This window comes from Gasterosteus aculeatus, chromosome Y (assembly GCF_964276395.1).
Source record: "Gasterosteus aculeatus chromosome Y, fGasAcu3.hap1.1, whole genome shotgun sequence".
Classification (NCBI taxonomy): domain Eukaryota; kingdom Metazoa; phylum Chordata; class Actinopteri; order Perciformes; family Gasterosteidae; genus Gasterosteus; species Gasterosteus aculeatus.
The window spans coordinates 21,118,950-21,142,813 of NC_135709.1; the positions used below are offsets into that span (position 1 = coordinate 21,118,950).

The window sequence follows — 23,864 nt, forward strand, 5'->3', positions numbered from 1 at the left end:
ATTAAAGGTGCACAGGAAGTCAGCAATTAAACAAAACATGTATATCTATCTGAATAGTGTCTCACTCACTCACATACTTCACTCACTCAACTCACTCGGAGAGGGGGCATACTAGAGTATTCAAACCTTACTTCTGATTAAGCAGCATCACTGGCAGATTTGCCTTGATAAATATAAGCTGCAGCAAGTGCCTCCGCGGTGTTGCGATCCGGGAAACTCTTGTGAGTGAAGCACCACTTTGGTCAGCTCGAAGTGTTCATTAATAAACTGCGCAGTTAGGCTCAGCATAGACACAGGACAGACACTCGAACTCCAAATGTCACTCGTGAAGCTAACTGCCCTGATGTTGTCCTTCATAAGGCTCTCGATGTGCGTGTAGACATTTCGGTATAATTCCGGCAGACAAACATCAGTTAGGTATTTTCGGCCCGGCAGCGTATAGCGTGGATCCAAGCAGTATACAAGGCGTTTGAACCCGGCGTCTTCCACAGCAGACAGCGGCTGCTGATCAATCATATGAATTCCATTACCTTTGCATTTAATTCCTTTCGTCTCTTGTTGTCAATGCTCTATGGTTGCTGTCGTTTTAATGTCTCTGTTACAGTCAGCTGAGTGAGTGGCGTTTGGGAAGCGGTTGCACGCTCTTTGTCTTTATCTGCCTTAACGCTCGCCAACTTCGTAAACTCCTCAAATTCCTTGATGTGACAAGCTTTCAAATGCCGTATGAGGTTCGTGGTGTTGAAACCCCTTTGACGCGTTCCTCCACGGGGAACTACTTTTGAGCAGACGTTGCAAACTGCACATTTATTATCTTTTTTCGACACCTTGTAATATTGCCAGACCGGCGAAGCCGTTTTGTCTCAGTGGTTTCACCCACCCGCCACCGAAGACGGGGGCCAATGAAATGTAATAACATGGAGAGACAGCCAATCACAAGCTTTTCAAAAAAAAAAATAATAATAATAATAATTTCTTACCATTGGCGGCCTGAAATGCCTATCTCTAACGTTTTATTGAAACGTCTCTGATAGTAGTTCTCGCAGATTTTATGTCATCTGATCGGCCAAATTTGATCGGCCGTTTTGAGAACGCCGATCAAAACCGATAATGGCAATATCGGCCGATATGGATCGGCGCCGATCAGATCAAAGCATCTCTACCACATAGGTATGTTTGTTCAGAGTGACTTTGTAAAACTAACTTTACTCATTACTGAAATAAGAAGTGGAATGTAGCTTACAACCAACAATATAAAAGTGCCATCTTACATGTAGCAAATTATGGGTTGGCAGTATTTACAAGAACACTTTTGAGTATTGAAAAAGCTTATTATATTATCTAAATATATGTATTAAAAAAAAGCACAACATTTCGAAACATATTCAAAATTCGAAATGTTATATGTAATAAAACATATTAATATGTCCCCTTTCCCCTTCACACTGCACATGTCACTTTAACTGTCATTTTTCACTTTGTCGTCACTCGTCACTTTGTTACTTGTTCGTTAGTGCACTTTATGCTTAATATTTCTTTTTTAACTTTTTTAATATTTAAAAATATATATATTTTTTGACTTTATTCCCTTGTTTTATACTAACCCGTAGCCTTATTTACTAACCCATTGCATTAGCATTTCATTTTACTTTATTTTATTACTTGTGCACTGCTGTCTTGTCTATTGTCACATTGTCTACTGTCGCGCACCAACCGCCAAGACAAATTCAATAAATGTTTCCTGATTCCTGATTCTTCAAACAGCAGTCCACAATCTAAAGACATGCAAACTAAAAGACAGCAAAAAAAGAGAATAAGTCAAGAACAGTTCAATGAAAGTACCCAAATATGGAATTTGGATTAATTTAATCTCTGATTGACACCATGCTTTGGCTGTAGATTAAAGCGTAGCCCCAAAATGTATAATATAGTTTCTGGTTACAGCTGACAAAAGCAAAGAATTTAACCTCCATGGGTTAAAAACAAAGACATGTTTTCAGTTTTTAAGCATAGTTGTGAAATGTCCAAATTAACTATACAACATGAGATGGTTATCTGCTTTAAACCTTAGAAACTGTTTAATCTGTTCTCTACTGTAAATTTGACAGCCTTTAGGTAATTAGCATTGTGTCATTCACTTAAAAGCAAAAACAAAGATCTCTCAAAGCAAATTGCATTACATTTCATATCTTTATTGGTCAACTGCGTTCATGGAAGCTGTGTTGTGGGGCACGCCGGTGAAGTCATTAAGAAGCTTACAGACATTCTGGCAGATTAGGTTTATCTCTTCTAATCCTGCAGATTACCAATGCACAAGCCTGCCGACTGGGACTGCGTTGGTCATCACCGCATCACTGGCACAGGCGGTAGCAAGAGGAGGCCAAGACGAAACAGAACAAGAGAAATCACAAAGCCCCCGGCGGGAAAAGCTTTTTCTAAAAGCTGTATACGAAGGCAGGATTTAGGGATGTCTTCTCAGTTGGATTTAATATAACACAACATGGGTTTTAACCTCAGGGAGATCTTCTCTTTGTTTTGAGACGCTGAAGGTGGCAAAAGTTGGTTTCACGACCAAACTACTACCAACCTGCGGCCCCGAGTGGAACATTGCCACCGACTATCAGGATCATCTCTTTTGGAGGCTAATGCAGGTGGCGTCCATCGCTCTCGGCAGTGAAATGGAAACCGAGCCATGTAGTGGAGAGCGCGAGGATCCTGCAGTGGAGCATACCGTGTCTGAGGTGTACCAGCTCGTTGGTGGGCATGCAGAGGTCAACAAGGAGCCGGCTGAAACAGAGAGCTGTGCAGGTGAGAGTGAGAACGCAGAGGCGAAAGCCCCCGCTGGTCCCGAGAAAAGTGAAGACACGGGATGCAAGCAGCAGAGGAAACTGAAAAAAACAAACAGCTGGAAGATGGTGAGATTTCAAGAACCATCAACAGAGGATGATGTCCTGGAGAGAGACAGCTCGGCGGAGAGTCTCTTCCCAGAGTGTGTGACTGCTGAGTGGACTTCCTCTTCCTTTGAAGACCTGTTTGCGGCAGACGATTGGCAAGACATCACAGGTGAGGAGGCATCATTCTGTAGAGACACACCTTAGACTCAGTTTCAGTGGATAATCTGGTTTGTAACTAGAAAAAGCATTTCCTGCTGAAAATGCGTTGGAATGCAAAAAGCTGAAAGCTGAAATGAACTTCAGAAAATTACTGAAAATACAGAAAGTTGAAGGGAATTTTAATACATTTGCTGAAATTACAGATATTAGAAAAGTTTAAATTAATTTGAAATTGCTGAAAATATAGAAATGGGGGAAGCGGAAAGGAATTTCAATAGATTTGCTGAAAATAAAGAAATGAAACAACTATAGAAGAAAGAATATCAAAATATTGATGAAAATACAGACATCAGAAAAGCGGTGGAAATACAGAAATGGAAGAATCTGAAATGGACTAAAAAAAGATTGGAACAAAAAATATTAAAGAAATTCATAAATTTAAATATTGCTGAAAATTCAGAAATGACAAAAGCTGAGTTGAGTCTTAAAACATTTATTTTTTGTAGTAATATTAGTAGTAATTGTAATTTTGGCAGTAATAATATTAGCATTAGAATAAGTAGTAGTTTTAGTATCAATAGCAGTAGAAAAACTAGAAATAATAGTGTTAGTAGTACTACTAGTTTTATCATCTGTAGTACTAAACTGTCAAAGTCATTGTAGTATTTGTAGTAAAATGAGTAGTAGTTGTGGTATTAATAGCAGTATAAATACTGGTAGTATGTTTTCTTATAGTAGTAAGAGTAGTAATATCAGTTTCTGGGTCACTGCTACTGGTAGAAATAGTATTTTTAGTACAACTACTATTAGTAGTAGTAGTAGTAAGAGTCATTTAGTAGTAATACCAGTTGAAATCCTAGTAGTAGTAGTATTAGTAATGGTAGTAGCAGTATTAGTTGAAGTAGCACTACTAGTTGTACTAGTGATATTAGTAGTTGTTGGGTGTGGGGGGGGGGGGGGGGGGGCAGAATGTTTGTCCTTCAAACTATTAATTGATAGACCTCATCACAAACACTACAGTAAAATTCCCTCCATGGGGGTTGTATTTTAAAATGTTGGCATTGGGGAAGGTAGAAGTAAGAGGGGAGGAATGGAAAAAGAGGAGGAAGGGAGAAAGGGGAGAAAGAAAGAGGGGAAAGGAGGAGGAGGAAGGGTGGAATAGTGAGGGGAGACGGGGAAGAATGGAAAGAGTGGAGGAGAAAGAAAGAGAAGGAGGAAGAAAGAGGGGAGGAACAGAAAAGAGAGGAGGAGGAAGGGAGAGAGTGGGGCATATCTGCGTCATGTGACTCCACTAATCAACAATTATAGATCTGCTGTGTGACACAAACTGACCAACTGACAAACAGCAGCGTGTGTGCTGGTATCCACGGTAACGGAGCATCTGCTGCAAAGGGTACCTCGCTGCCATGTCTCTGCCCTTTGCAGCAGCTCGTTAATGAGCACAGGTGCGTCGTTATCGTGGTTACTCGCTCACACGCTGCAGGATCTCTGCAGCTGCTCCTATGACCTGATTAGTGGAGTCACATGACGCAGCTATGCTTTCTGTCAACAGACCAATATGATAAAGACACTCGCCCCCATAGACATAATATACATAGACGCCGCATTGGCTTCTGTTCGCGAGAAATACGGCCGCCATCTTGGAGCGGTCGTACTCGTAGTTGCGTAGCAGCAGAAGATACAGGATGCCACAGCACTGTGCTGCTTATTTCTGCGCTAATCGGCAGACCATCGCCAGCAGGGCTGGGGGGGATAATCTTTCACAAGTAAGACTTAATATTACCGTCCTATTTGTTGTGTTTTGTGAAAAGAATATTACCAGAGAGTAGAGAAGGAGAAAGTGTAGTGTAGTGTGTAGTGTACTGTATCGCAGTCAGCTAGCTAGGCTATGTTTACTTCCCCGGCTGTTTTTCACCTGATTATGAACTGAGACTTGATAAGTCATATTCCATAACACTTAGATTCAAACGGACACAATAATGTTATTGTAGAAATATAACCTATTACTGGTATAACATTGGCCACACAACTTTCTTGTCATGTGGAATTAACGCATCTTAAAGTAGCTTGCTATGTAGTGAACTAGCCTACTGCTGTGTTTGTGATACTTAGCTTGCTGCATTTCACTGTGTAGTAGCTTTTGTGTAGTGAAGCTTTATTCATGGCAGAGTAACAGATAGCTTAGCTGAGTTCAATGTGAAAGCAACTTGCCCAACACAGTGTATTATTCACATGTAATTCAACAAAAGTAAGATACCTCTCGTATCTCATATCCCACTTACTTACAATAAAGGCAACAGAACATCTGACCTTAGAATGGTTTGCAAACAAGCTTATTTACAATTTCAGCAACTTTGGTTCATCATCAACAATATTCATCAACATAGGAGTTTCGTTTAAGAAAGGTTATAAGAAATGTGAAGAAAGAAAATAACCTTGAACTTCTTTGTGAAATGTTTTTGTGTAGACTCTCCCAAATTTTCCATTTTCATTTTGAAGATTTCCAAAGGACAAACATGCGAGAAAGAAGTGGCTTTGAGGAGAGATGGATTTACAGCAAGTGATTCAGCAGCGCGTTGCTGTGAACACTTTAAGCAGAGTGATTTTGATAAGACGGGTCAGATTGTCCGACTCCGAGATGGTGTTAAGTCACTTTACTGCTTTGAATTAACAACATCACATGGTGCTTTCCTAGGGTGTCTTGTTTCGCCATGATCAGAGCAATAAAACATCTTTCTTTTGCAGGTACTTGTCAGTCATCGGATTTGTCACAAATCTCGACACGTTGATGCTGATGATTCCTGAACTGCTCCAAGTTCAGCAGTATGTGCTCACCTACATGTTCAGCCAGGATCACTTGGAGCTCCTATCTAATTCAATCAGAGCATCAGGTAGGGTTGGTGCACTTTTGATTACAATACATACAAAATAAATGTGTTATGTTTTGTGAGTAATGTATGTATTGTGTGTCTGTTTTTCGTAAGGGGGCTGGAATAACAATCCAACGACACGTCAGTTCCAGGCAATCTTCCGCTGTCTGATGGTTCGGTGTGGTGTTTCACCTGGTGAGACAGGCAATGTGGCAGCCCAAGACGACACTGTGTCCCTGTCTGCTGTGGAGATGTCCTCTGCTGAAACACTGCTGAAGAACACCCATCCCCATTCGCCAACATTTCAGCCCTCGTGTGTGACCACAGTTATCTCCCCACTCGGTTTGGTGGTCTGGTGGAAAATGCTCTGGTCTACATAGCAGGGTTTGTAGTCCGGCAGATTTTTCGAAAGCTGTCCTGTGAGGTGTGCCGTGCGAGCTTGGTCAGAGATGCTGTACCAGCTTCATTTGACGAGAGCTACCACCTTCTAGCCCTGAAAAACCATGGCGGCCTAGTAATTACATCACAAGGCATAGTAAAGGTTTGATTTATCTTATTTTTTAAAAATATTTTAATCTTTGTATATTACGGATGCTTTGTTTTGTCTGTTATGTAAAGGGTCTTTGAGCACTGTGTGAAGTGCATATAAATATGTATTATTTTTTTATTATTATTATAAGGTGCTGAGAGCTGCAGAGAGGGTGATCCGCCGAGCGTCAATAACACAAGCTCCTGAGGTGTCGACAGTCACACACATCGTCTGAGAGGAGATTGGAACGGATGATGTTTTTTTGCTTGGGGAACACATTGAAGAGACACAGTTTGGCATTGACAACCATCATTCAGACTTGTTGTCATTGGTTGTGTCTGTGTTTCTCAAGCTAAGGCTGCACCACATTGCCAAACTCACCACTCTGGAACTGCAAAAAGGGAGCACGAGAAAGAAGCTCTGCAAGACCGTCCTATTCCAGGGGTTTGTGTGTGTGTGTGTGTATGTGATAGTTAGTTAGTTAGTTAGACCCTCTTTGGTGCAAACACCCGGCGTTCTGTTGAAGTTATTTGTGTGCATGTGTGTGTGCTTGCAAACGTTCAATTCATTTTATTTCTAATTCTATATTGTTTTTTAACGTATTAAATGTCTGACTTTACTACTACTATCTGTTTCTGCTTCTCTATCAAAATTATAGTGTGTGATTTGCAAAATACCTATCATAGTCTATATCACATCATATATCAGAATATAACATTACTGTTAAGTCCACAATGAATATTAAAATACGCCGAACTATGTGGCCTGTGTCATAGCTGCATGTATGACCTTTGCAGCCAAAACAACCCACGTGAAAATCAGTTGGGTATTCAGTGAGGTATGATTAATTGAATGCGCTCACAGCTGATTGCACCTGCAAACAGATTACACTGAGTGGAGCGGAGGACCATTCCAAGATGGCGGCTGCATTTCTCGTCAGTGCCAATAGGCGGTAGCGGCCAATGCGGCATCTATGTATTTTATGTCTATGCTCGCCCCCCCTCCCCCCTCCACCATGACCTCTTCTCACTGTTAATCACTCACTCAGTCAGTCTGTCTGTCTATTTCTCCTCTCCTCTCCCTCTCAATCTCTTCCTCACCACCCCTCCCTTCCTCACCCTCCCTCCCTCTATCTACACCCCCCCCCCCCCCCACCCCTCCCAATCCAATAGGTGCGCCGTTGCCGTGGAAACTCACACACACGCTGCAGTATCTCTGTCTGTGACTCACAGCTGCTCCTATGACCTGATTAGTGGAGTCACATGACGCAGCTATGCTTTCTGTCAACAGACCAATATGATAAAGACACTAGCCCCCCTCCCCCCTCCACCCTGACCTCTTCTTACTGTTAATCACTCAGTCAGTCAGTCTAATTCTCCTCTCTCTCTCTCCCTCTATCTCTTCCTCACCACCCCTCCCTTCCTCACCCTCTCTCCCTCAATCTACACCCCCCCACCCCACCCAATCCAATAATTACAAAATAAAAGCCCCATGGAGGGAATTTTTACTGTAATGTTTGTGATTAGGCCTATTAATTAAAAACATTCTGTCTCCCAACCCCCCCTCACCCAATTCCATCATATCAAGATAAAAGCCTCAATGATTATCTGTACCTTAACCATGAAGCTCAGAATGAAGTGGTTTCGTTGAAATACGCGTTTCTTTTTCAATTACTACTACAACCACTGCGAATATTACTAGTACTTCTAGTAGTAGTACTATAACTGATACTTCTACCATACTACTAGTATTTCTACTGCTATTAATACTACAACTACTACTAATGTTATTACAAATACTACTATGGCTAATAGTGTTAGTATTACAGCTGTTTCTACTGCTATTGATACTAAACCTACTATTACTTCTTCTACTGCTAGAACTACGAATACCACAATTAAAACTGTAACCAATTCTACTACTAATATTACTAAAAACAATTTAAAACCTCTTTTTATTCATTTTAGGTTTGTTATTTCTGTACTTTTTTAAATTCATTTAAGCTCCTATTACCTCATTAGTGGAGTCACATGACGCAGCTATGCTTTCTTTCAACAGACCAATATGATAATGACACTCGCCCCCCCCTCCACCCTGACCTCTTCTCACTGTTAATCACTCAGTCAGTCAGTCTGTCTAATTCCCCTTCCTCTCCTTCACTCTCTCTTCCTCACCACCCAAATACTACTACAACCACTACGAATATTACTAGTACTTCTAGTACTACAACTGATACTTCTACTACCATACTACTAGTATTTCTACTGCTATTAATACTACAACTGCTACTAATGTTATTACAAATACTATGGCTAATAGTATCAGTATTCCAGCTGTTTCTACTGCTATTGATACTAAACCGACTTCTACTTCTAGTACTACTACTACCACAACTATAACTAATACTACTACTAATATTACTACAAATAATGTAACACCTCTTTTTATTTATCTCCTTTTTTGTTATTTCTGTATTTTTTTAAATTCCTTTAAGCTCCTGCAACTTCGGTATTTTTTAGAAAATCTATTAAAATTCAGCTTTCCCACTTCCTGTATTTTCAGCAGTTCTTTAAAATAATTTCAGCTTTTATTATGCCTGTATTAACAGCAATGTTTTAATATTGATTTCTGTATTTGTTTTGCAACATTTCACATTCATTTCAGCTATTTTCATTTCTGCTTTTTCAGCAAATCTATTAAATCCTTTCAGCTTCTCCCATTTCTGTATTTTCAGCAATTTCAATTTAATTTCAGCTTTTCCAATATCTGTAATTTTAGCAAATGTATTAAAATTCCCTTCAACTTTCTGTAAATTCAGCAATTTTCTCAAGTTCATTTCAGCATTTAGCTTTTTCCACTCCAACGCATTTTCAGCAGGAAATGCATTTTCTAGTTAAAGCTAAACGTTATATTTCAGTTTGCACTAAAGAAATAAATTGACCTAAAATGGCAACGAATTCAAGCATGGCGAATTTGTGAGCATGTGTTTACCACCAACATGCAGATTAACTCCGCTTCCTCCAGCATGACCTTCTCTTCTCCCCTCACACAGAGGATCGTCTGTTGAGGAAGAAGGTAGTGGAGTTCGGGGCCCCGGACACGCTCAGCCCCACCTGGGGCCAATCGGTTACCGTGAAGATGCAGTGTGTCCTGGAGGACCGCACCGTGGTGGAGAAGGACTGTAGGCTCGCCCTTGTTATCGGAGAAGGAGATGTTAACCAGGTAAACTTCTCAGTTTTCTTGCAGGGTATTTTAGTGGGTCGCATGGAGGTTGTCTTCAACGGTGATTTGAGCCAAATACCACATATCAGCACTGTGCGTTGATAAGGCTGATGGCAAGTCCTGATCCCATCCCCCACAGCTCCACCAAGCTGCTGCAGTCCCCCTCCCCTCCCTCCCCCAGCCCATCAGGTGCTCACGCCTCTTCATCTATATCACCTTCCCCTCCCCCACCAGCAACGACCCTCTCTATTCTGGAGAGAGACGTTAACCGGCTCTTTAGAAGACAAAATCCCCGTAAGGCAGCCGGTCCGGACTCCGTCTCCCCTCACATCCTGAAGCATTGTGCTAACCAGCTGTCTCCGGTGTTCACTGACATCTTCAACACCTCCCTGGAGACATGCCACGTACCAGCCTGCTTCAAGGCCTCCACCATCATCCCTGTTCCCAAGAAGCCCAGGATCACAGGACTTAATGACTACAGGCCCGTCGCCCTGACCTCTGTAGTCATGAAGTCTTTTGAACGGCTAGTCCTGACCCACCTGAAGTCCCTCACCGACCCCCTCCTGGACCCCCTGCAGTTCGCCTACAGAGTCCGACCATCTGGTGTCGTGGTGCAGTCAGAACAACCTGGAGCTCAACGCTTTAAAGACAGTGGAGATGGTTGTGGATTTCCAGCGAAACAGAGCTCCACCCTCCTCCATCACCCTGTGTGACTCCCCCGTCACTATTGTGGATTCCTTCCGTTTCCTGGGCTCCATCATCACCCAGGACCTCAGGTGGGAGCTGAACATCAGCTCCATCACCAAGAAGGCTCAGCAGAGGTGGTTCTTCCTGAGGGAGCTGAAGAAATTCAACCTGCCAAAGACGATGATGATCCACTTCTACACGGCCATCATCGAGTCCATCCTCTGCTCCTCCATCACGTCTGGTACGCTGCAGCCACAGCCAAGGACAAGGGCAGGCTGCAGCGTGTCATCCGCTTTGCAGAGAGGGTGATCGGCTGCAATCTGCCGTCCCTGCAGGACTTGTTCGCTTCCAGGTCTCTGAAGCGTGCTAAAAAGATCGTGGCCGACCCCTCTCACCCCGGACAAAAACTGTTTGTGCCCCTTCCATCTGGCAGGAGGCTGAGGTCCATCAGCACTAAGACCTCCCGCCACACCAACAGTTTCTTCCCGTCGGCAGTCGGGCTCATCAACAGAGCCGGTCCCCCACTGACTGACTATAACATCCCACTGGTCACTCCCCTCCACACTGCACATGCCACTTTAACTGTAATTCATCACTTTGTCGTCACTCGTCACTTTGTTACTTGTTTGTTACTAGTTTGTTAGTGCACTTTATGCTTAATATTTTTCTTTTTAACTTTTTTAATATTTAAAATTTTTAACTTTATTCCCTTGTTTTATACTAACCCATAGCCTTATTCTTCTAACCCATTGCATTAGCATTTCATTCCACTTTATTTTATTACTTGTGCACTGCTGTCTTGTCTGTCTACTGTCGCGCACTAACCGCCAAGACAAATTCCTTGTATGTTTGGCATATTTTGGTAAATAAATGTTTCCTGATTCCTGATTCCTGATTCCTGAAGCAGGTCCAATGTTTACCATGTTAATTTAGCATGCTAGCAGTTACTAACTAGTACAAAACATGAAGTACAGCTAAGGCTGTTGGGACTGTTGTCAGTTTTGTCATGGTGGTGCTAGCTGAAGAGTCAGAGGATCAACCAAAATCAATTAGTTTCATCGTGTGGGAACCACGTTTCATTATGTTACTAATAGTTATTGAAGTATTTCAGTATTAACAAACTGACCTACGCTGTCGCCCCTGGAGATCATGGTTATTGAGCTGGTCCACATGCATGAACGATTAAATAATTGCATAAAACAGAGTTATGCTTCAACGTATTTAGTGCAAGTGTGTTAAAAGTCATTCCTCTAAGTAGCATGTTGTGCTTTGACACCTGTAGGCCCTGGAGGAGTGTGTCATGTCCATGCAAAAGGGTGAGATCACATTACTCCTGGCGGATTCTTTGTATGCCTATGGACTACTGGGACGGTAAGGATCCTCTGGTTAATACTCTTTAGTAGTCATGTATTGAATTAAGGAGTATGTTGAAGCAGAAACAAGTCAGTTCTTTTGTGTTTTTTATTCCAGTTGGCTTCTTGTACCTGTTGCTGTGGGAGCAGCCTGGTAGTCCGGGGGTAGCGGGATTAATGAACCATAAACAGGAGCAGATGGCTTCCTCCAAACACCATTCACAAGCAGCCTATGAATGGCTTGATTGTAACCTCACAAGCTATGGGAGGACACTACTTATATAACGGCCAATGGCTCAGGTTTATAACCCTTTAGGCCATTAAAGAGCCTGTATAAACGCAGAGGAGATTGGTGTGTAACTGAAGAAAACCCATTGTTTACAGTTTTAATGGTTACTTTAGATAAGCGTAACATGTGAGAAGGAGACTTTAATGTACAACAGTGATTTGATTTGATTCTGTACTCTGACATCAAAGGATTGAAGAAAGCAAATGTGTTAAATTAGATTTGATTGGTTCGCTGGTTTATAATGTTGGGGCAAATTACTTGTGTGTGGTTATGGCTGTTAAAAGACTCTTTTGTAAACAGCTAAAATTTTGCCAATAATTTACTTCTGAAAGCAATTATGTCAACTCTACGCCAGCGTTCACCAGATTAAATCTAAAAGTGTGTGCTCTCGTTAGTGCACTGCACAAACCGTTGTAAATATAGCTCCAGCAAACCAGCTGCTCCAGGGCCAAAAATAAATAAATAAAGAATCTGCTTTGAGGACTTTTCCGAGGACATTTGCAGAGCAGTTATATGAAATTGTTCATTCAGCTGCATGTAGGACATGCTGTACCATTAACAGAGTAGCCGTACTGAGGAGTAGTGCATGAAAACAAACATGCACTCACATTTGTCATGTGGCCGTAAAAGCCTTGAAACGGTGCAGGATTCAGCGCAAAATTAATACTTTGGTCCCATTTTTTTCACTGAAAGTAAAACACATTCCATCTGAACATTGTTGACTGAATATATTGTGTAAATGTGCTGGAAATTGTGTTGCAAAAGCATTTTTTCAGTGTCTGTGCTGTGTGTGAGGTCCTGCTTGTAATAAGCAGCTCTGCGAAGGGGATGATTGGTCGTGGGGTGAGAGAGAGAGAAAGAGAGAGAGGAGTCTCTAGGTGTTGTCTAGACTCTCGCCCTCTGTTGTCTGTTAGAGAAGGAGGCAGAGAAAAAGAAGGAGGCAACGGGAGGTTAGTTAATGATTGTTTTGAAGCAGCTGATTAGGGTTGTGTGCCGTGGAGTCAAATTCAGCCGGGCCAGAAGGTAGACAGTCAGAGCTTGAACTCCTCAAACGTCACTCATTATTTTTAACTGGAAAACAATTTTTCCGCTTTGATCAGTAGAGGCTCAATGGCCGTGTCAAAAAGTTAGTCCGGTTCATAATTCCCAATAAAAAAAGCTTTGCAGCTTGATTTAAAAATATATATTCAATAGCGGGGACCCTAGCAGAATTTGTTCCTTTTAAGAAAGTTATTCTGGGTCTTTCCACCCGTCTCCACTCCTGAGACCTGAGACCGTTATCAATCATTTCAGTCATGGACAGAAAGAGTGTTTTTCACATAACGTCCCCAGCTTCTACCTTCTCAATCATGGCATGTGGACAGACGTGCTTGTTGAAGTTAATATAAAACATATTTAGTAAAACAATCATTTGAGCAACTGAGCTCAGAAAAATAAGTAATTAAAGCATGAAAATGCATCATGTTTCAGGGTAAATTAGACGGCCATGGCACGTCTGTGCTATAAAACCACACACGATGTGGTAAATGTCCAGCCTCTCTGTGTTTTCTAGCAGAGGCATTGATTGAACTCATGTCAGTCGCCTGTTGCAAACAGTACTTCACAGGTATTTATCAGTACAGTGTGCAAAGCTGTCTGTGTTGTAGACCAGTATCTCCTTGAAAATGTGAATACAAAAACAATGAAACCCCCTTAAAGGTCTGAGAGCTTTTACCTGATTGATCACAACGGACAAGCTGGTCGGTCCTCAATCCACAGTGAGAATCTCTGACGTGTTTTCCTGCGAAATTGAAGCATTTCAAAGTGAAGAGGAACCATAACGAATGTCACACGGATGTACAGAGATCAGTGGTGGCCGACGTCTGTTGGTCCAACATGAACCCCCTCTGAAGCCTCCATGTCTGTCAGCTCCGCACAAACCCCAAAGTCAACAACATTAAGGGTCCATGGCAGGGGCTTTAATTGGGGGAATAATTAGTTTTTAGCCATATGGGAAACCCCACAAAACAACTTTAAAGAGTAGGAGCGGCGTGCTGTGAGGTTGCCTTTGGCCGGCTGTCAACAAACGGAGGCTTAAATCTCGCTGCTGGAAGCAAAGGTGTTGGTGTACTTTAAATCTTGGCACGAATGAGAATTAGCCCATTGGCACATTGTTGAACTGGAGTTAATTAGAAAACTGGGATGTGTCATAGTTGAATTAATAGTTTAATCCGAGTCCAGATGTACAGTGTCAATGACTTAAGCCTTCTACTGGTGCATTGGGGCTCAAAAACACTTTTCCCCATGAGCCTACACTACTTTGGGAAAGAGACATCTAAGATTGTGTTAATGAGAACAACAGTTAATTCTCGCCTGATTTAAAAAAAGACAACAGTGACATTTGTCAGCGGAGAAAGACATGGAGGCGAGGAGATTTACAAAGCGGGAGGGCAACGTCATTCATTACATGCGGCACTCGCCAGCAGACAGGTAGTGACTCACTGGACGCAGAGTAGTACTGGAGTCTGTCACCTATGTGCACCGGCCCTGCCCCCCTACGTCTAGACACGTAAGCATGTTGTCCCCACATAAGATCTGTGAGGTGGAGCTCCTCCCTGTGCTGGTGGTAGTGTGACTCACACACCGCCTCTGTAAGATGAATAATCTGACCTTTGAGAACTGTGTAAAACGCAAAAAGACTGAGACTGTTGCCGTTTCCTTCTCAGTGCAACTTTACCATGTTTGGAGTAACTCTGCGTCATCGAGCACGGATTCCAGCAGCAACTTGTTGCACGGTCATGTGACCCAAACAAGTTTGACTGTAGCTCTTTCTTTTTCACCCAGACCTCGAGCTCCACTGGCGACCGGCAAGCAGCGACAGCTGCAGCACGCCCCAGATAAAATCAGGCTTAGGCTCTCCTGCCTCTCTCCTTTGCCAAGGCCACTGGCACAGTAGTTTGAGGCTTCATGTGTTGACCCGAAGCGTAAAAGAAATAAGCACATTCAATATGATCTGAATACTACTTTGTTTTAAATGCCGAAAACTACTATGGGGTGTTTTTGGCTGTCATCAACATTATTTTTCCACTAAGACCAGTGTTTGAACTGTGCATCTAATCTCCCTGGATGTTTACCCCCCCCCCCCTGCTGACTTATCTCTCTCAGTTATATCTAGTTCTTCTTTGTGTGGTCAGGGGGTGTCTAGTGGAACAGTAAATCTCCTCAACTGATTTTATTGAATTTAAGGTGGATAGTGTATTTACTTTACTGGTGGAGTGAAGTTGATTTTGCATTACAAAACCACCACGCTCACATACACAAGTTGCATCTGTGTATGTGGGGTTGTTTTAATTTGACATTGCTTTTGTTGATTGCTGTCCGTGTGTTTTAGACATGCAGGATTTTTATGTAATTCAAACCTTCGATATTGTCAATCTACCTCAGTTAAATATCAAAACAGCGCTACATAAGGCAACAAATAATAGCAAACAGGACATCAATCAGAGAAGTCCAAACTGACTACGGCGACCCGAACCCAAGCCAGCAAACCAGCTGTAGCGGCTCTGTCCACAAACCCAAACATTTCTTGTAGGTTTGTATTAACATATTACTGAACGTATTTTGAAGGATTGTTATTGCATTATTGTTTACATCTGTGTTTACCAGCTGGCCCTCTTCCACCTCACTCTACCCATCGTTTCGTCGCACCACACGATGACGACGTTCATGGTTTTCAGTGAAACAATTTCTCCTGCTTACTGGATGGAAGTCTGGGCCTGCACACATTGGGTGGAATTGCACTTTGTTCCAGCCCCGTCATCAAGCCCAATCATTTGGGTTTATGACATTTCTATCAGCTGTAGCCTACGTGTTTAGTGCTACTAGTTAGCAGCAGAATGTTAGCTCTGTCTTGCGATTGTGTTGTGTTACCGTGCAGATTCTAGCATATAGATGTGTGCATAGACCCTTTTTTAGCTTTTAAAAAAAAGTTGCTTTCAAAAATATTTTAAAAACTGTTCATGTATAGGTCTAAAGTTTGAAGATATCTTCTACATTTATTAGTAGTTATTGCGTCACACTCCTTTACACGTCAATAACAGCTTTAGAAACTCACACGACATGTTGTAGGTGTAGTTTGATTCAAGCATTAACCAGCCTCAACTCTCCTGTTTCATTCATGTGTCCATGGCTTTTTATTCGTAGCATTTTCCCAGTGGAATTGGAGCACATGGGATAATATGTAATCATGTATCATGTAATGTGGTGATTATCCGAGGAAATGAACCTATTTGTGTACGGTGTGGTGCTGCTGCAGTGGAGGCAGCAACACGAGCCAGAGGATGGAGATCTGAAGCAGGGTGACAAATGGCACTGGTGTGTGTGTGTGTGTGTGTGTGTGTGTGTGTGTGTGTGTGTGTGTGTGTGTGTGTGTGTGTGTGTGTGTGTGTGTGTGTGTGTGTGTGTGTGTGTTATGTCAGGAAGAAGAGGTACCGTCAGTGGGGACGTGGCGTGTGAGTCATCTTGCAGAGACGTCACTGCTCCGTCAACACACACAAACACACACACACAGATACATCTAATAGGCTTTCAAAATATTCCTCTCAAAGTTAATTACAGGCAGACTAGTCAGATCAGATGTGTAATGATTAAGCGCAAGTTATTAAAGTAAGTAACCTCCATTCTAAATGAAACAATCTCAGTCGTTTGAAAGCACCAACGGGGTCAGTTGCACTGTGGTTGTGTTTAATATTGTCATTCCAGATGGTGATGGACAACACAACTACGCGCACGTAGAACAAAAGACGGCATTATCTCTGCCAGCAAGGGAATCAGTTGCGTGAAAAATAAAAACCACTGAGTTTTCTGCTACAATGCGATGTCATAACCGCTGGCTCTGTAGAGTCAAGCCCGTTCCTCTTGGAGAGGATTGATGCTGCGTGCCTCGGTGCTCCGCTCAGCCATCGGGGAGGGAGACTAAAGGATTGTGCTAATGGCCCTGCTACATTTGCATTACCCCGGCTGCTCCTCCGTGACAACCTGACTAATAAGTCGGGAGTTCAGTGGGCTGCTATTGATTCGTAGGCTGCATGAGGAGGTCGAGCAGGCTGCTGCTGGAAGGAAGCTGGATCTTTGTTGGTTGGATAGAAGACACAAACTGTTAAGGTTTCGGAAGCTCTCGAGGGAGGACTCAATCCTTTGTTCTCGTCCCGGCCGGAAACGAGGACACGAATGAGTCAATTCGTTTAAATTCAAAAATCAAAAGTTATTTAATAACTGAACAATGTAAAAGGGATTACAATTGCAAAGTGAAATACTAAGCGAACAGTGGAATATTTCGCGAAATAGAGAATCCGCTGAGCAAGTCTGAAGGGACTTATCAACGCGGCTGCAGGAGAAATTCTAACAGTCTTTCCCCCGCCATGGCCCTTTGAAACCTCTTGAGGTGTGTCTTCCTTGGTGCATTTGAATGTCATTGGCCTCTTCTCCAAAGGGTCTCCTCCTCCATTGTCCCTTCCACGTCGAGGTGTGAAGCTGCAGCTGTAACCTTAAACCTCTCTGTCCTATATGTCCCTCACATTCCAATGCACTCAATGTAGATTCAGTTGGCTTTATGCCCTAATGAGGGAATTTAACAAAGCATACATCGTTTAAGTCTTCATCTTATAACTAGTACACTTTCATTACAACAACCCATCATTAATGATCACCGTTCATCACACTTCATCATAAGATCTAAGACAGTTCGTGTGGTTCAATTCTCAAGACATTTGCCTCAGTCGGCTGCCTTGCATGAAGTTGTTCATTTATTACCTGACAGGAGAAAAAACTCCCAAAAAACCCTCTTTGGGGATAAAATTGGGAGAAATCCATAAAGAACGGCAATTAGCATCCGTCCCCAGGTTTTAACATCACATTGTGACAGAATGTTAATGTGTACAGTGTTTATATGATTTAAATGACTATGAATTGTGTTTGATTGAAATTGCATTCACTTCATCTAACATGTTAATGTAATAACTAATATCTAATAACACACAAACTATAATTCTAACACTAAACATTATTACACGTACTACAAATTCCCTGACTAGAGGTGCACTTCTGGCTTAAATCCCTAACAAAACCCAGGCGGTCCTATTTCTCGGGGGCAGTGATATGACAGGGAGGTGAATGAATGATAATGATGTTTTTGTTTCATGCACGCAATGTCAGAAAGTCAACATGTGCACATAATGTATGTGCTTGTAAATTACTCCTCAGCTATTTCCACCATTAAAGACACGAAGGTCAGGTTTGTCTGCACAGTGTTAAATTCTGCTTTAACGTTGCATTTCATTAAATGATCTGTCAGGGAGCGTGATAGCTGCTGTCCATTTGTTGTGAACTCAATTTACAGAACAATATTCGAGACACTGACATTTTCTCAGTGGGAGTAATCTGGTTTCGGCACACGTGTGTGTGACAGCTCCGACTTAGAAGGGAAATGAATTTCTGATCAATATCTCTCTATGACATTTATTCCCCTACCTGAATGTCATAAACAAAGCAATGAGCAGCTTGTGATCACAAAATGTAATGTTCACAACTGTGTAACCTCAAAGCGAGTCAAACAGCGACCCTTTAGAACGGTAATGAGTGCAGATTTTGTGCCAAACCCTCGCTTTTCGGGGAATTCCTTTTTTATTTCGATCTGACTTCAAATTAAATTGCTCATCTTAAACAGAAGGCGTGAAATATCCCTGCAAAATTCAGGGATTCATATGTCCACCGAAGTAGACAGACAGACATCTTTTATGTGTAGTATAACCGTAATGGAAAAGGAGGGCTTTCATCTTTCAAAGGGCAGGATTTTTGGCTGCCAGCTAAGAATTTGTAGGAACTAAGAAAGCTTTGAAGTTCATAAGTGAAACCTTAAACTGGCAGAGATTCGGTTTGTGTAATCAGTAGACACAACGTCTCTGCAACAGAAGATCTGAGCCGTCATTGCCGTCTACTACCGCTTCACATTCACCCCGCTGAGAATCCACTGAAAGCAGACCTCCGTCCCCCCCGTGGCCGCACGAAACGGCCATTTAACCGCAGTGCTCACACCTCACAGACGTCTGATCGCTCCTATTGATTGCTTTCAGATTTAGAGTCAATCCATGGATAGGATATCTTCCACGGATAAAAGCCCGGCTGATATTCCAGATTATAACCTCAGGTGATGTATTTCGGTGTAAGACAAATCGCTCCCGTCCACCATGATGAAAACCAAAAGCTTTGAACTTTCTTTGTTTGAGTTTGTGAGTGGTTTCAGATCATTGCATAAGGTAGAAACTGAAACTTGTCCCGGTCATCTTTGAGTCAGGCTAAAGCTTTGGTTTTGTTCAAACACTTTAAACTTCCCTTTTCATTCACTTATGCACGTATTCACAGCAGAGAGGGGATTTTGATTTGATTCGAAAAAATGAAATTAAAATAAGCTTTATATGACGGAACATTATTGTTGGTCTCACTAAGCAGAGAGAGGAAGTAAGCAAAGCCGAACATTTCACAAACCGGAGACTCTTTTCTCAGGAATTGGTGGAGACCAAACCGGAGGTAAACCCTAAGCTGTGTTGTATTAACACGGGGCTGCTTTTCCACAGCAGTACATTGCTTTGCTTCCATCCTGGTTCTCCCGCCTGTTTCCCCAAACACTGACTATGGATATCTACAACTCCACTTCAACACAGATGGACTTGAATTCATTGCAATGGTTTTCTCGCATTTTTCCTGTACACGCATGTTCACGTTTGAAATAAGGCACTTGTACGTTTTTTTTACCCCGCCTACTGCAGACAACTACCGTGTTGTTTTCTACTTAAAGCTGGTTAAATAAAGATTAGCGGGTCTGCTTGATGGAATGCACACTGCACATCCCTGAAGCAGCCACTATATACCCTGCAGGTAGTCCAGGGCTGAGATTGGATTCATTTTAACAGGCTAAGAAATTAACTAGAATTGCAGCGAGCAAGGAAAAACAGCTGTGACGTCTGCCTGGATTAAAGCTAAGCTCTTTTGCTCAACTGTATTGGTTGCTGTGTGTCCATCCAAGAGTCAGAACAGACACAACACTGAATGTCAGCAGCAGCAGCAGCATCAGACCTGTTTTCACTGAAGTATAACAAAAAATAAACAACCTCTTAAATCCTCTTGGATTTAGTATTATCATACAGGCTGCACACCACATTTATTACAGTTGATTAGTGCACTATCTGTGGTTGTAACCATAGAAACCGGTTCGAGGTGCATCACTGGCCTTTCCCTCATTTGAAACGGGAAGCGTGACGTCAAAGTAACCACAGTTTTCCCTCCGTTGGAGTTTTTCCTTTCATTCAGAGTGGCGAGGGCTTGACAGATAACAGGGTGAGTCATTGGCACGATTGTACACCTCTGCTGAGTTATGGTAAATGGACTGTACTTGTATAGCGCTTTTCTAGTCTTCTGACCACTCAAAGCGCTTTAACACTACACGACATCATTCACCCATTCACACCCATTCATATACTGATGACATCATTCACCCCTTCACACCCATTCATACACTGATGACATCATTCACCCATTCACACCCATTCACACACTGATGACATCATTCACCCCTTCACACCCATTCATACACTGATGACATCATTCACCCCTTCACACCCATTCATACACTGATGACATCATTCACCCCTTCACACCCATTCATACACTGATGACATCATTCACCCATTCACACCCATTCACACACTGATGACATCATTCACCCATTCACACCCATTCACACACTGATGACATCATTCACCCATTCACACCCATTCACACACTGATGACATCATTCACCCATTCACACCCATTCAAACACTGATGACATCATTCACCCATTCACACCCATTCATATACTGATGACATCATTCACCCCTTCACACCCATTCATACACTGATGACATCATTCACCCATTCACACCCATTCACACACTGATGACATCATTCACCCATTCACACCCATTCATATACTGATGACATCATTCACCCCTTCACACCCATTCACACACTGATGACATCATTCACCCATTCACACCCATTCATATACTGATGACATCATTCACCCCTTCACACCCATTCATACACTGATGACATCATTCACCCATTCACACCCATTCACACACTGATGACATCATTCACCCATTCACACCCATTCATATACTGATGACATCATTCACCCCTTCACACCCATTCATACACTGATGACATCATTCACCCATTCACACCCATTCACACACTGATGACATCATTCACCCCTTCACACCCATTCATACACTGATGACATCATTCACCCATTCACACCCATTCACACACTGATGACATCATTCACCCATTCACGCCCATTCATACACTGATGACATCATTCACCCATTCACACCCATTCACACACTGATGACATCATTCACCCATTCACACCCATTCATATACTGATGACATCATTCACCCCTTCACACCCATTCATACACTGATGACATCATTCACCCATTCACACCCATTCACACACTGATGACATCATTCACCCATTCACACCCATTCACACACTGATGACATCATTCACCCATTCACACCCATTCACACACTGATGACATCATTCACCCCTTCACACCCATTCATACACTGATGACATCATTCACCCATTCACACCCATTCACACACTGATGACATCATTCACCCATTCACGCCCATTCATACACTGATGACATCATTCACCCATTCACACCCATTCACACACTGATGACATCATTCACCCATTCACACCCATTCATATACTGATGACATCATTCACCCCTTCACACCCATTCATACACTGATGACATCATTCACCCATTCACACCCATTCACACACTGATGACATCATTCACCCATTCACACCCATTCACACACTGATGACATCATTCACCCATTCACACCCATTCACACACTGATGACATCATTCACCCATTCACACCCATTCACACACTGATGACAGGAGAACCACACACAGTGACACCTGCCATCAGTCACTAACATCCACACACTGTAGTCACAGCTACAGGAGCCATGTTGGTTCAGTGTCTTGCCCAAGGACACAACGACATGCAGGTTAGCAGAGCCTGGGATCGAACCAACAACCCTCTGATTGGAGGACGACCTGCTCCCCACTCACCCACAGTCGCCCACAACTGAGCCACAACACATGTATCAAATCCATCTATAATGAATATCTTCCCGTCTTTATCGCCAAATACGCACACAAGAAGAGGTAAACATTACTCTTCCTGAAACACGGTTGGCCTCGTGAATGAAGATCGTATGTTTAAATTCCATAGTTTTTATTGAAAAATGCAGAAAAAAAGCGAAAATTCCCCTGACTAATGTTTCTCTGAATGACTTTTGCAGGTGTACATACAAACATACATTCTGTTATGTTACATTGTTATTGTTAATGATATATTTGTAACCGGGGCGGCCGTTCGCCTGGTCACAAGGGTGACAACGTCACTTTGGGACTCTCACCCAAAGAATATCAGTTGTAATGAAAAAGAAAGGGAGCAGAGAGGTGAAGTTCCAGTTTTGTAACAATGTGTTTTTTATTTACAAGTAGGTTTAATATTTAAAAGAAAAGGAATAATCAATCCAGAAACATTGGTCGGTTTTATGGCAAAATATAATCTATGCTTTGAAAAAGGATTACTATACTGGGGTACCCTACCAGTACAAGGTGACTACTTGAGGCCCACCGGGGCGGGGGAGTGAAAGGGGACAAGGGGGCCACCACCAGGTCAAAGGAAAGAAAACACAGCAAATCAAAAAGAATTAAAACACAGCAAACAAACAAAATAAACTGAAAGGGCCTTCCACCTCGTGAGCCACCCCCTGTAGGCCTACTATATGCCCACCTGCACTGGCATTAAAGGGACCCCCAGTACAGGGCGCAGTAATGGTTGTTTATGTAGGACAAAACAAAGACACTAACCCAGAAAGAAAACAAATTAGCAATTCATAATCAAAGATACTATATAAACCGGGTAACCATAATCTATTTTAAATCAAAGGCAAAAACAGCAGTGACCAGGCTCAGCGTTGCACCACCTGATCATTTCCTGTATAAAAGAAAGAAAAGGTAAATAACGCCAATAAACATTTCACTGCTAAAAAGCATATTAAAACATGAAACAGAAAACCCCTGACATACCTCTAGATTCCGCTCAAACCCATCCGCACGTGGCGAGTGCTGTGCCTATGCCGTGGGAGACCTACAGCAAGCCCCTCTAGCTCTAGTGGGGCAAAAGCTCCCATTTAAAGAGCACCTGGTCACACCTGTTAGGCATCACCAATTAAGGTGCTGTGGCCAAACCGGCAGGGGGGGGAGGGGAGAGCTCTACCCATCACAATCTACCCCCCATTTTCTGTCGGCGACCCGTCGATAATAAAAAACAAGCAACAAGCAAACAAAAATATAAAACACGGTTTTAAGGAAAACTACTTCCACAGCCTAGGAGTGGCAGAGAGCATATTACCCGACCCAGTTACCCGAGAAGTTGCAGCCTCTCTCCCGCTTCTCCATGCTGGCACAGGGAGATTACGGGGGTTTGGGTGTCTCCCTGCTGTCTCACGCTGGCTTCGACGAAGAGGCACTGTACTGGATCCTTCCATAGGGTCATCATTATCCACATCCACTGGGGATATGGTGCCAGCAATAGATTCGGCTGGTGCAGGTGGTTGAGGGCAGGAAACCAAGGGCTCTAGCGTAGCTGTCACTGGTTGGGGGACAATCCACCATTCACCATTCGGTTCGCAATCTCCTTCATTGGTAGGTGATCTCCCTTGCTCCCCAGAGTCTGGCTCACT

General features: G+C 42.7%; 1 protein-coding gene across 1 annotated transcript in view; it reads left to right on the forward strand.

The window, feature by feature from the left end:
- The first annotated feature begins 2,330 nt into the window (after positions 1–2,330).
- The window catches only part of LOC120812283 (peptidyl-prolyl cis-trans isomerase FKBP8-like), a 31,398-nt gene continuing 9,864 nt past the window's right edge, over positions 2,331–23,864 (forward strand). The window contains exons 1-3 of the mRNA XM_040168119.2: positions 2,331–3,060; positions 9,502–9,671; positions 11,641–11,729. Coding sequence (XP_040024053.2) covers positions 2,643–3,060; positions 9,502–9,671; positions 11,641–11,729 — 677 coding nt within the window. The 5' untranslated portion in view covers positions 2,331–2,642. The remainder of the gene's footprint in view (positions 3,061–9,501; positions 9,672–11,640; positions 11,730–23,864) is intronic.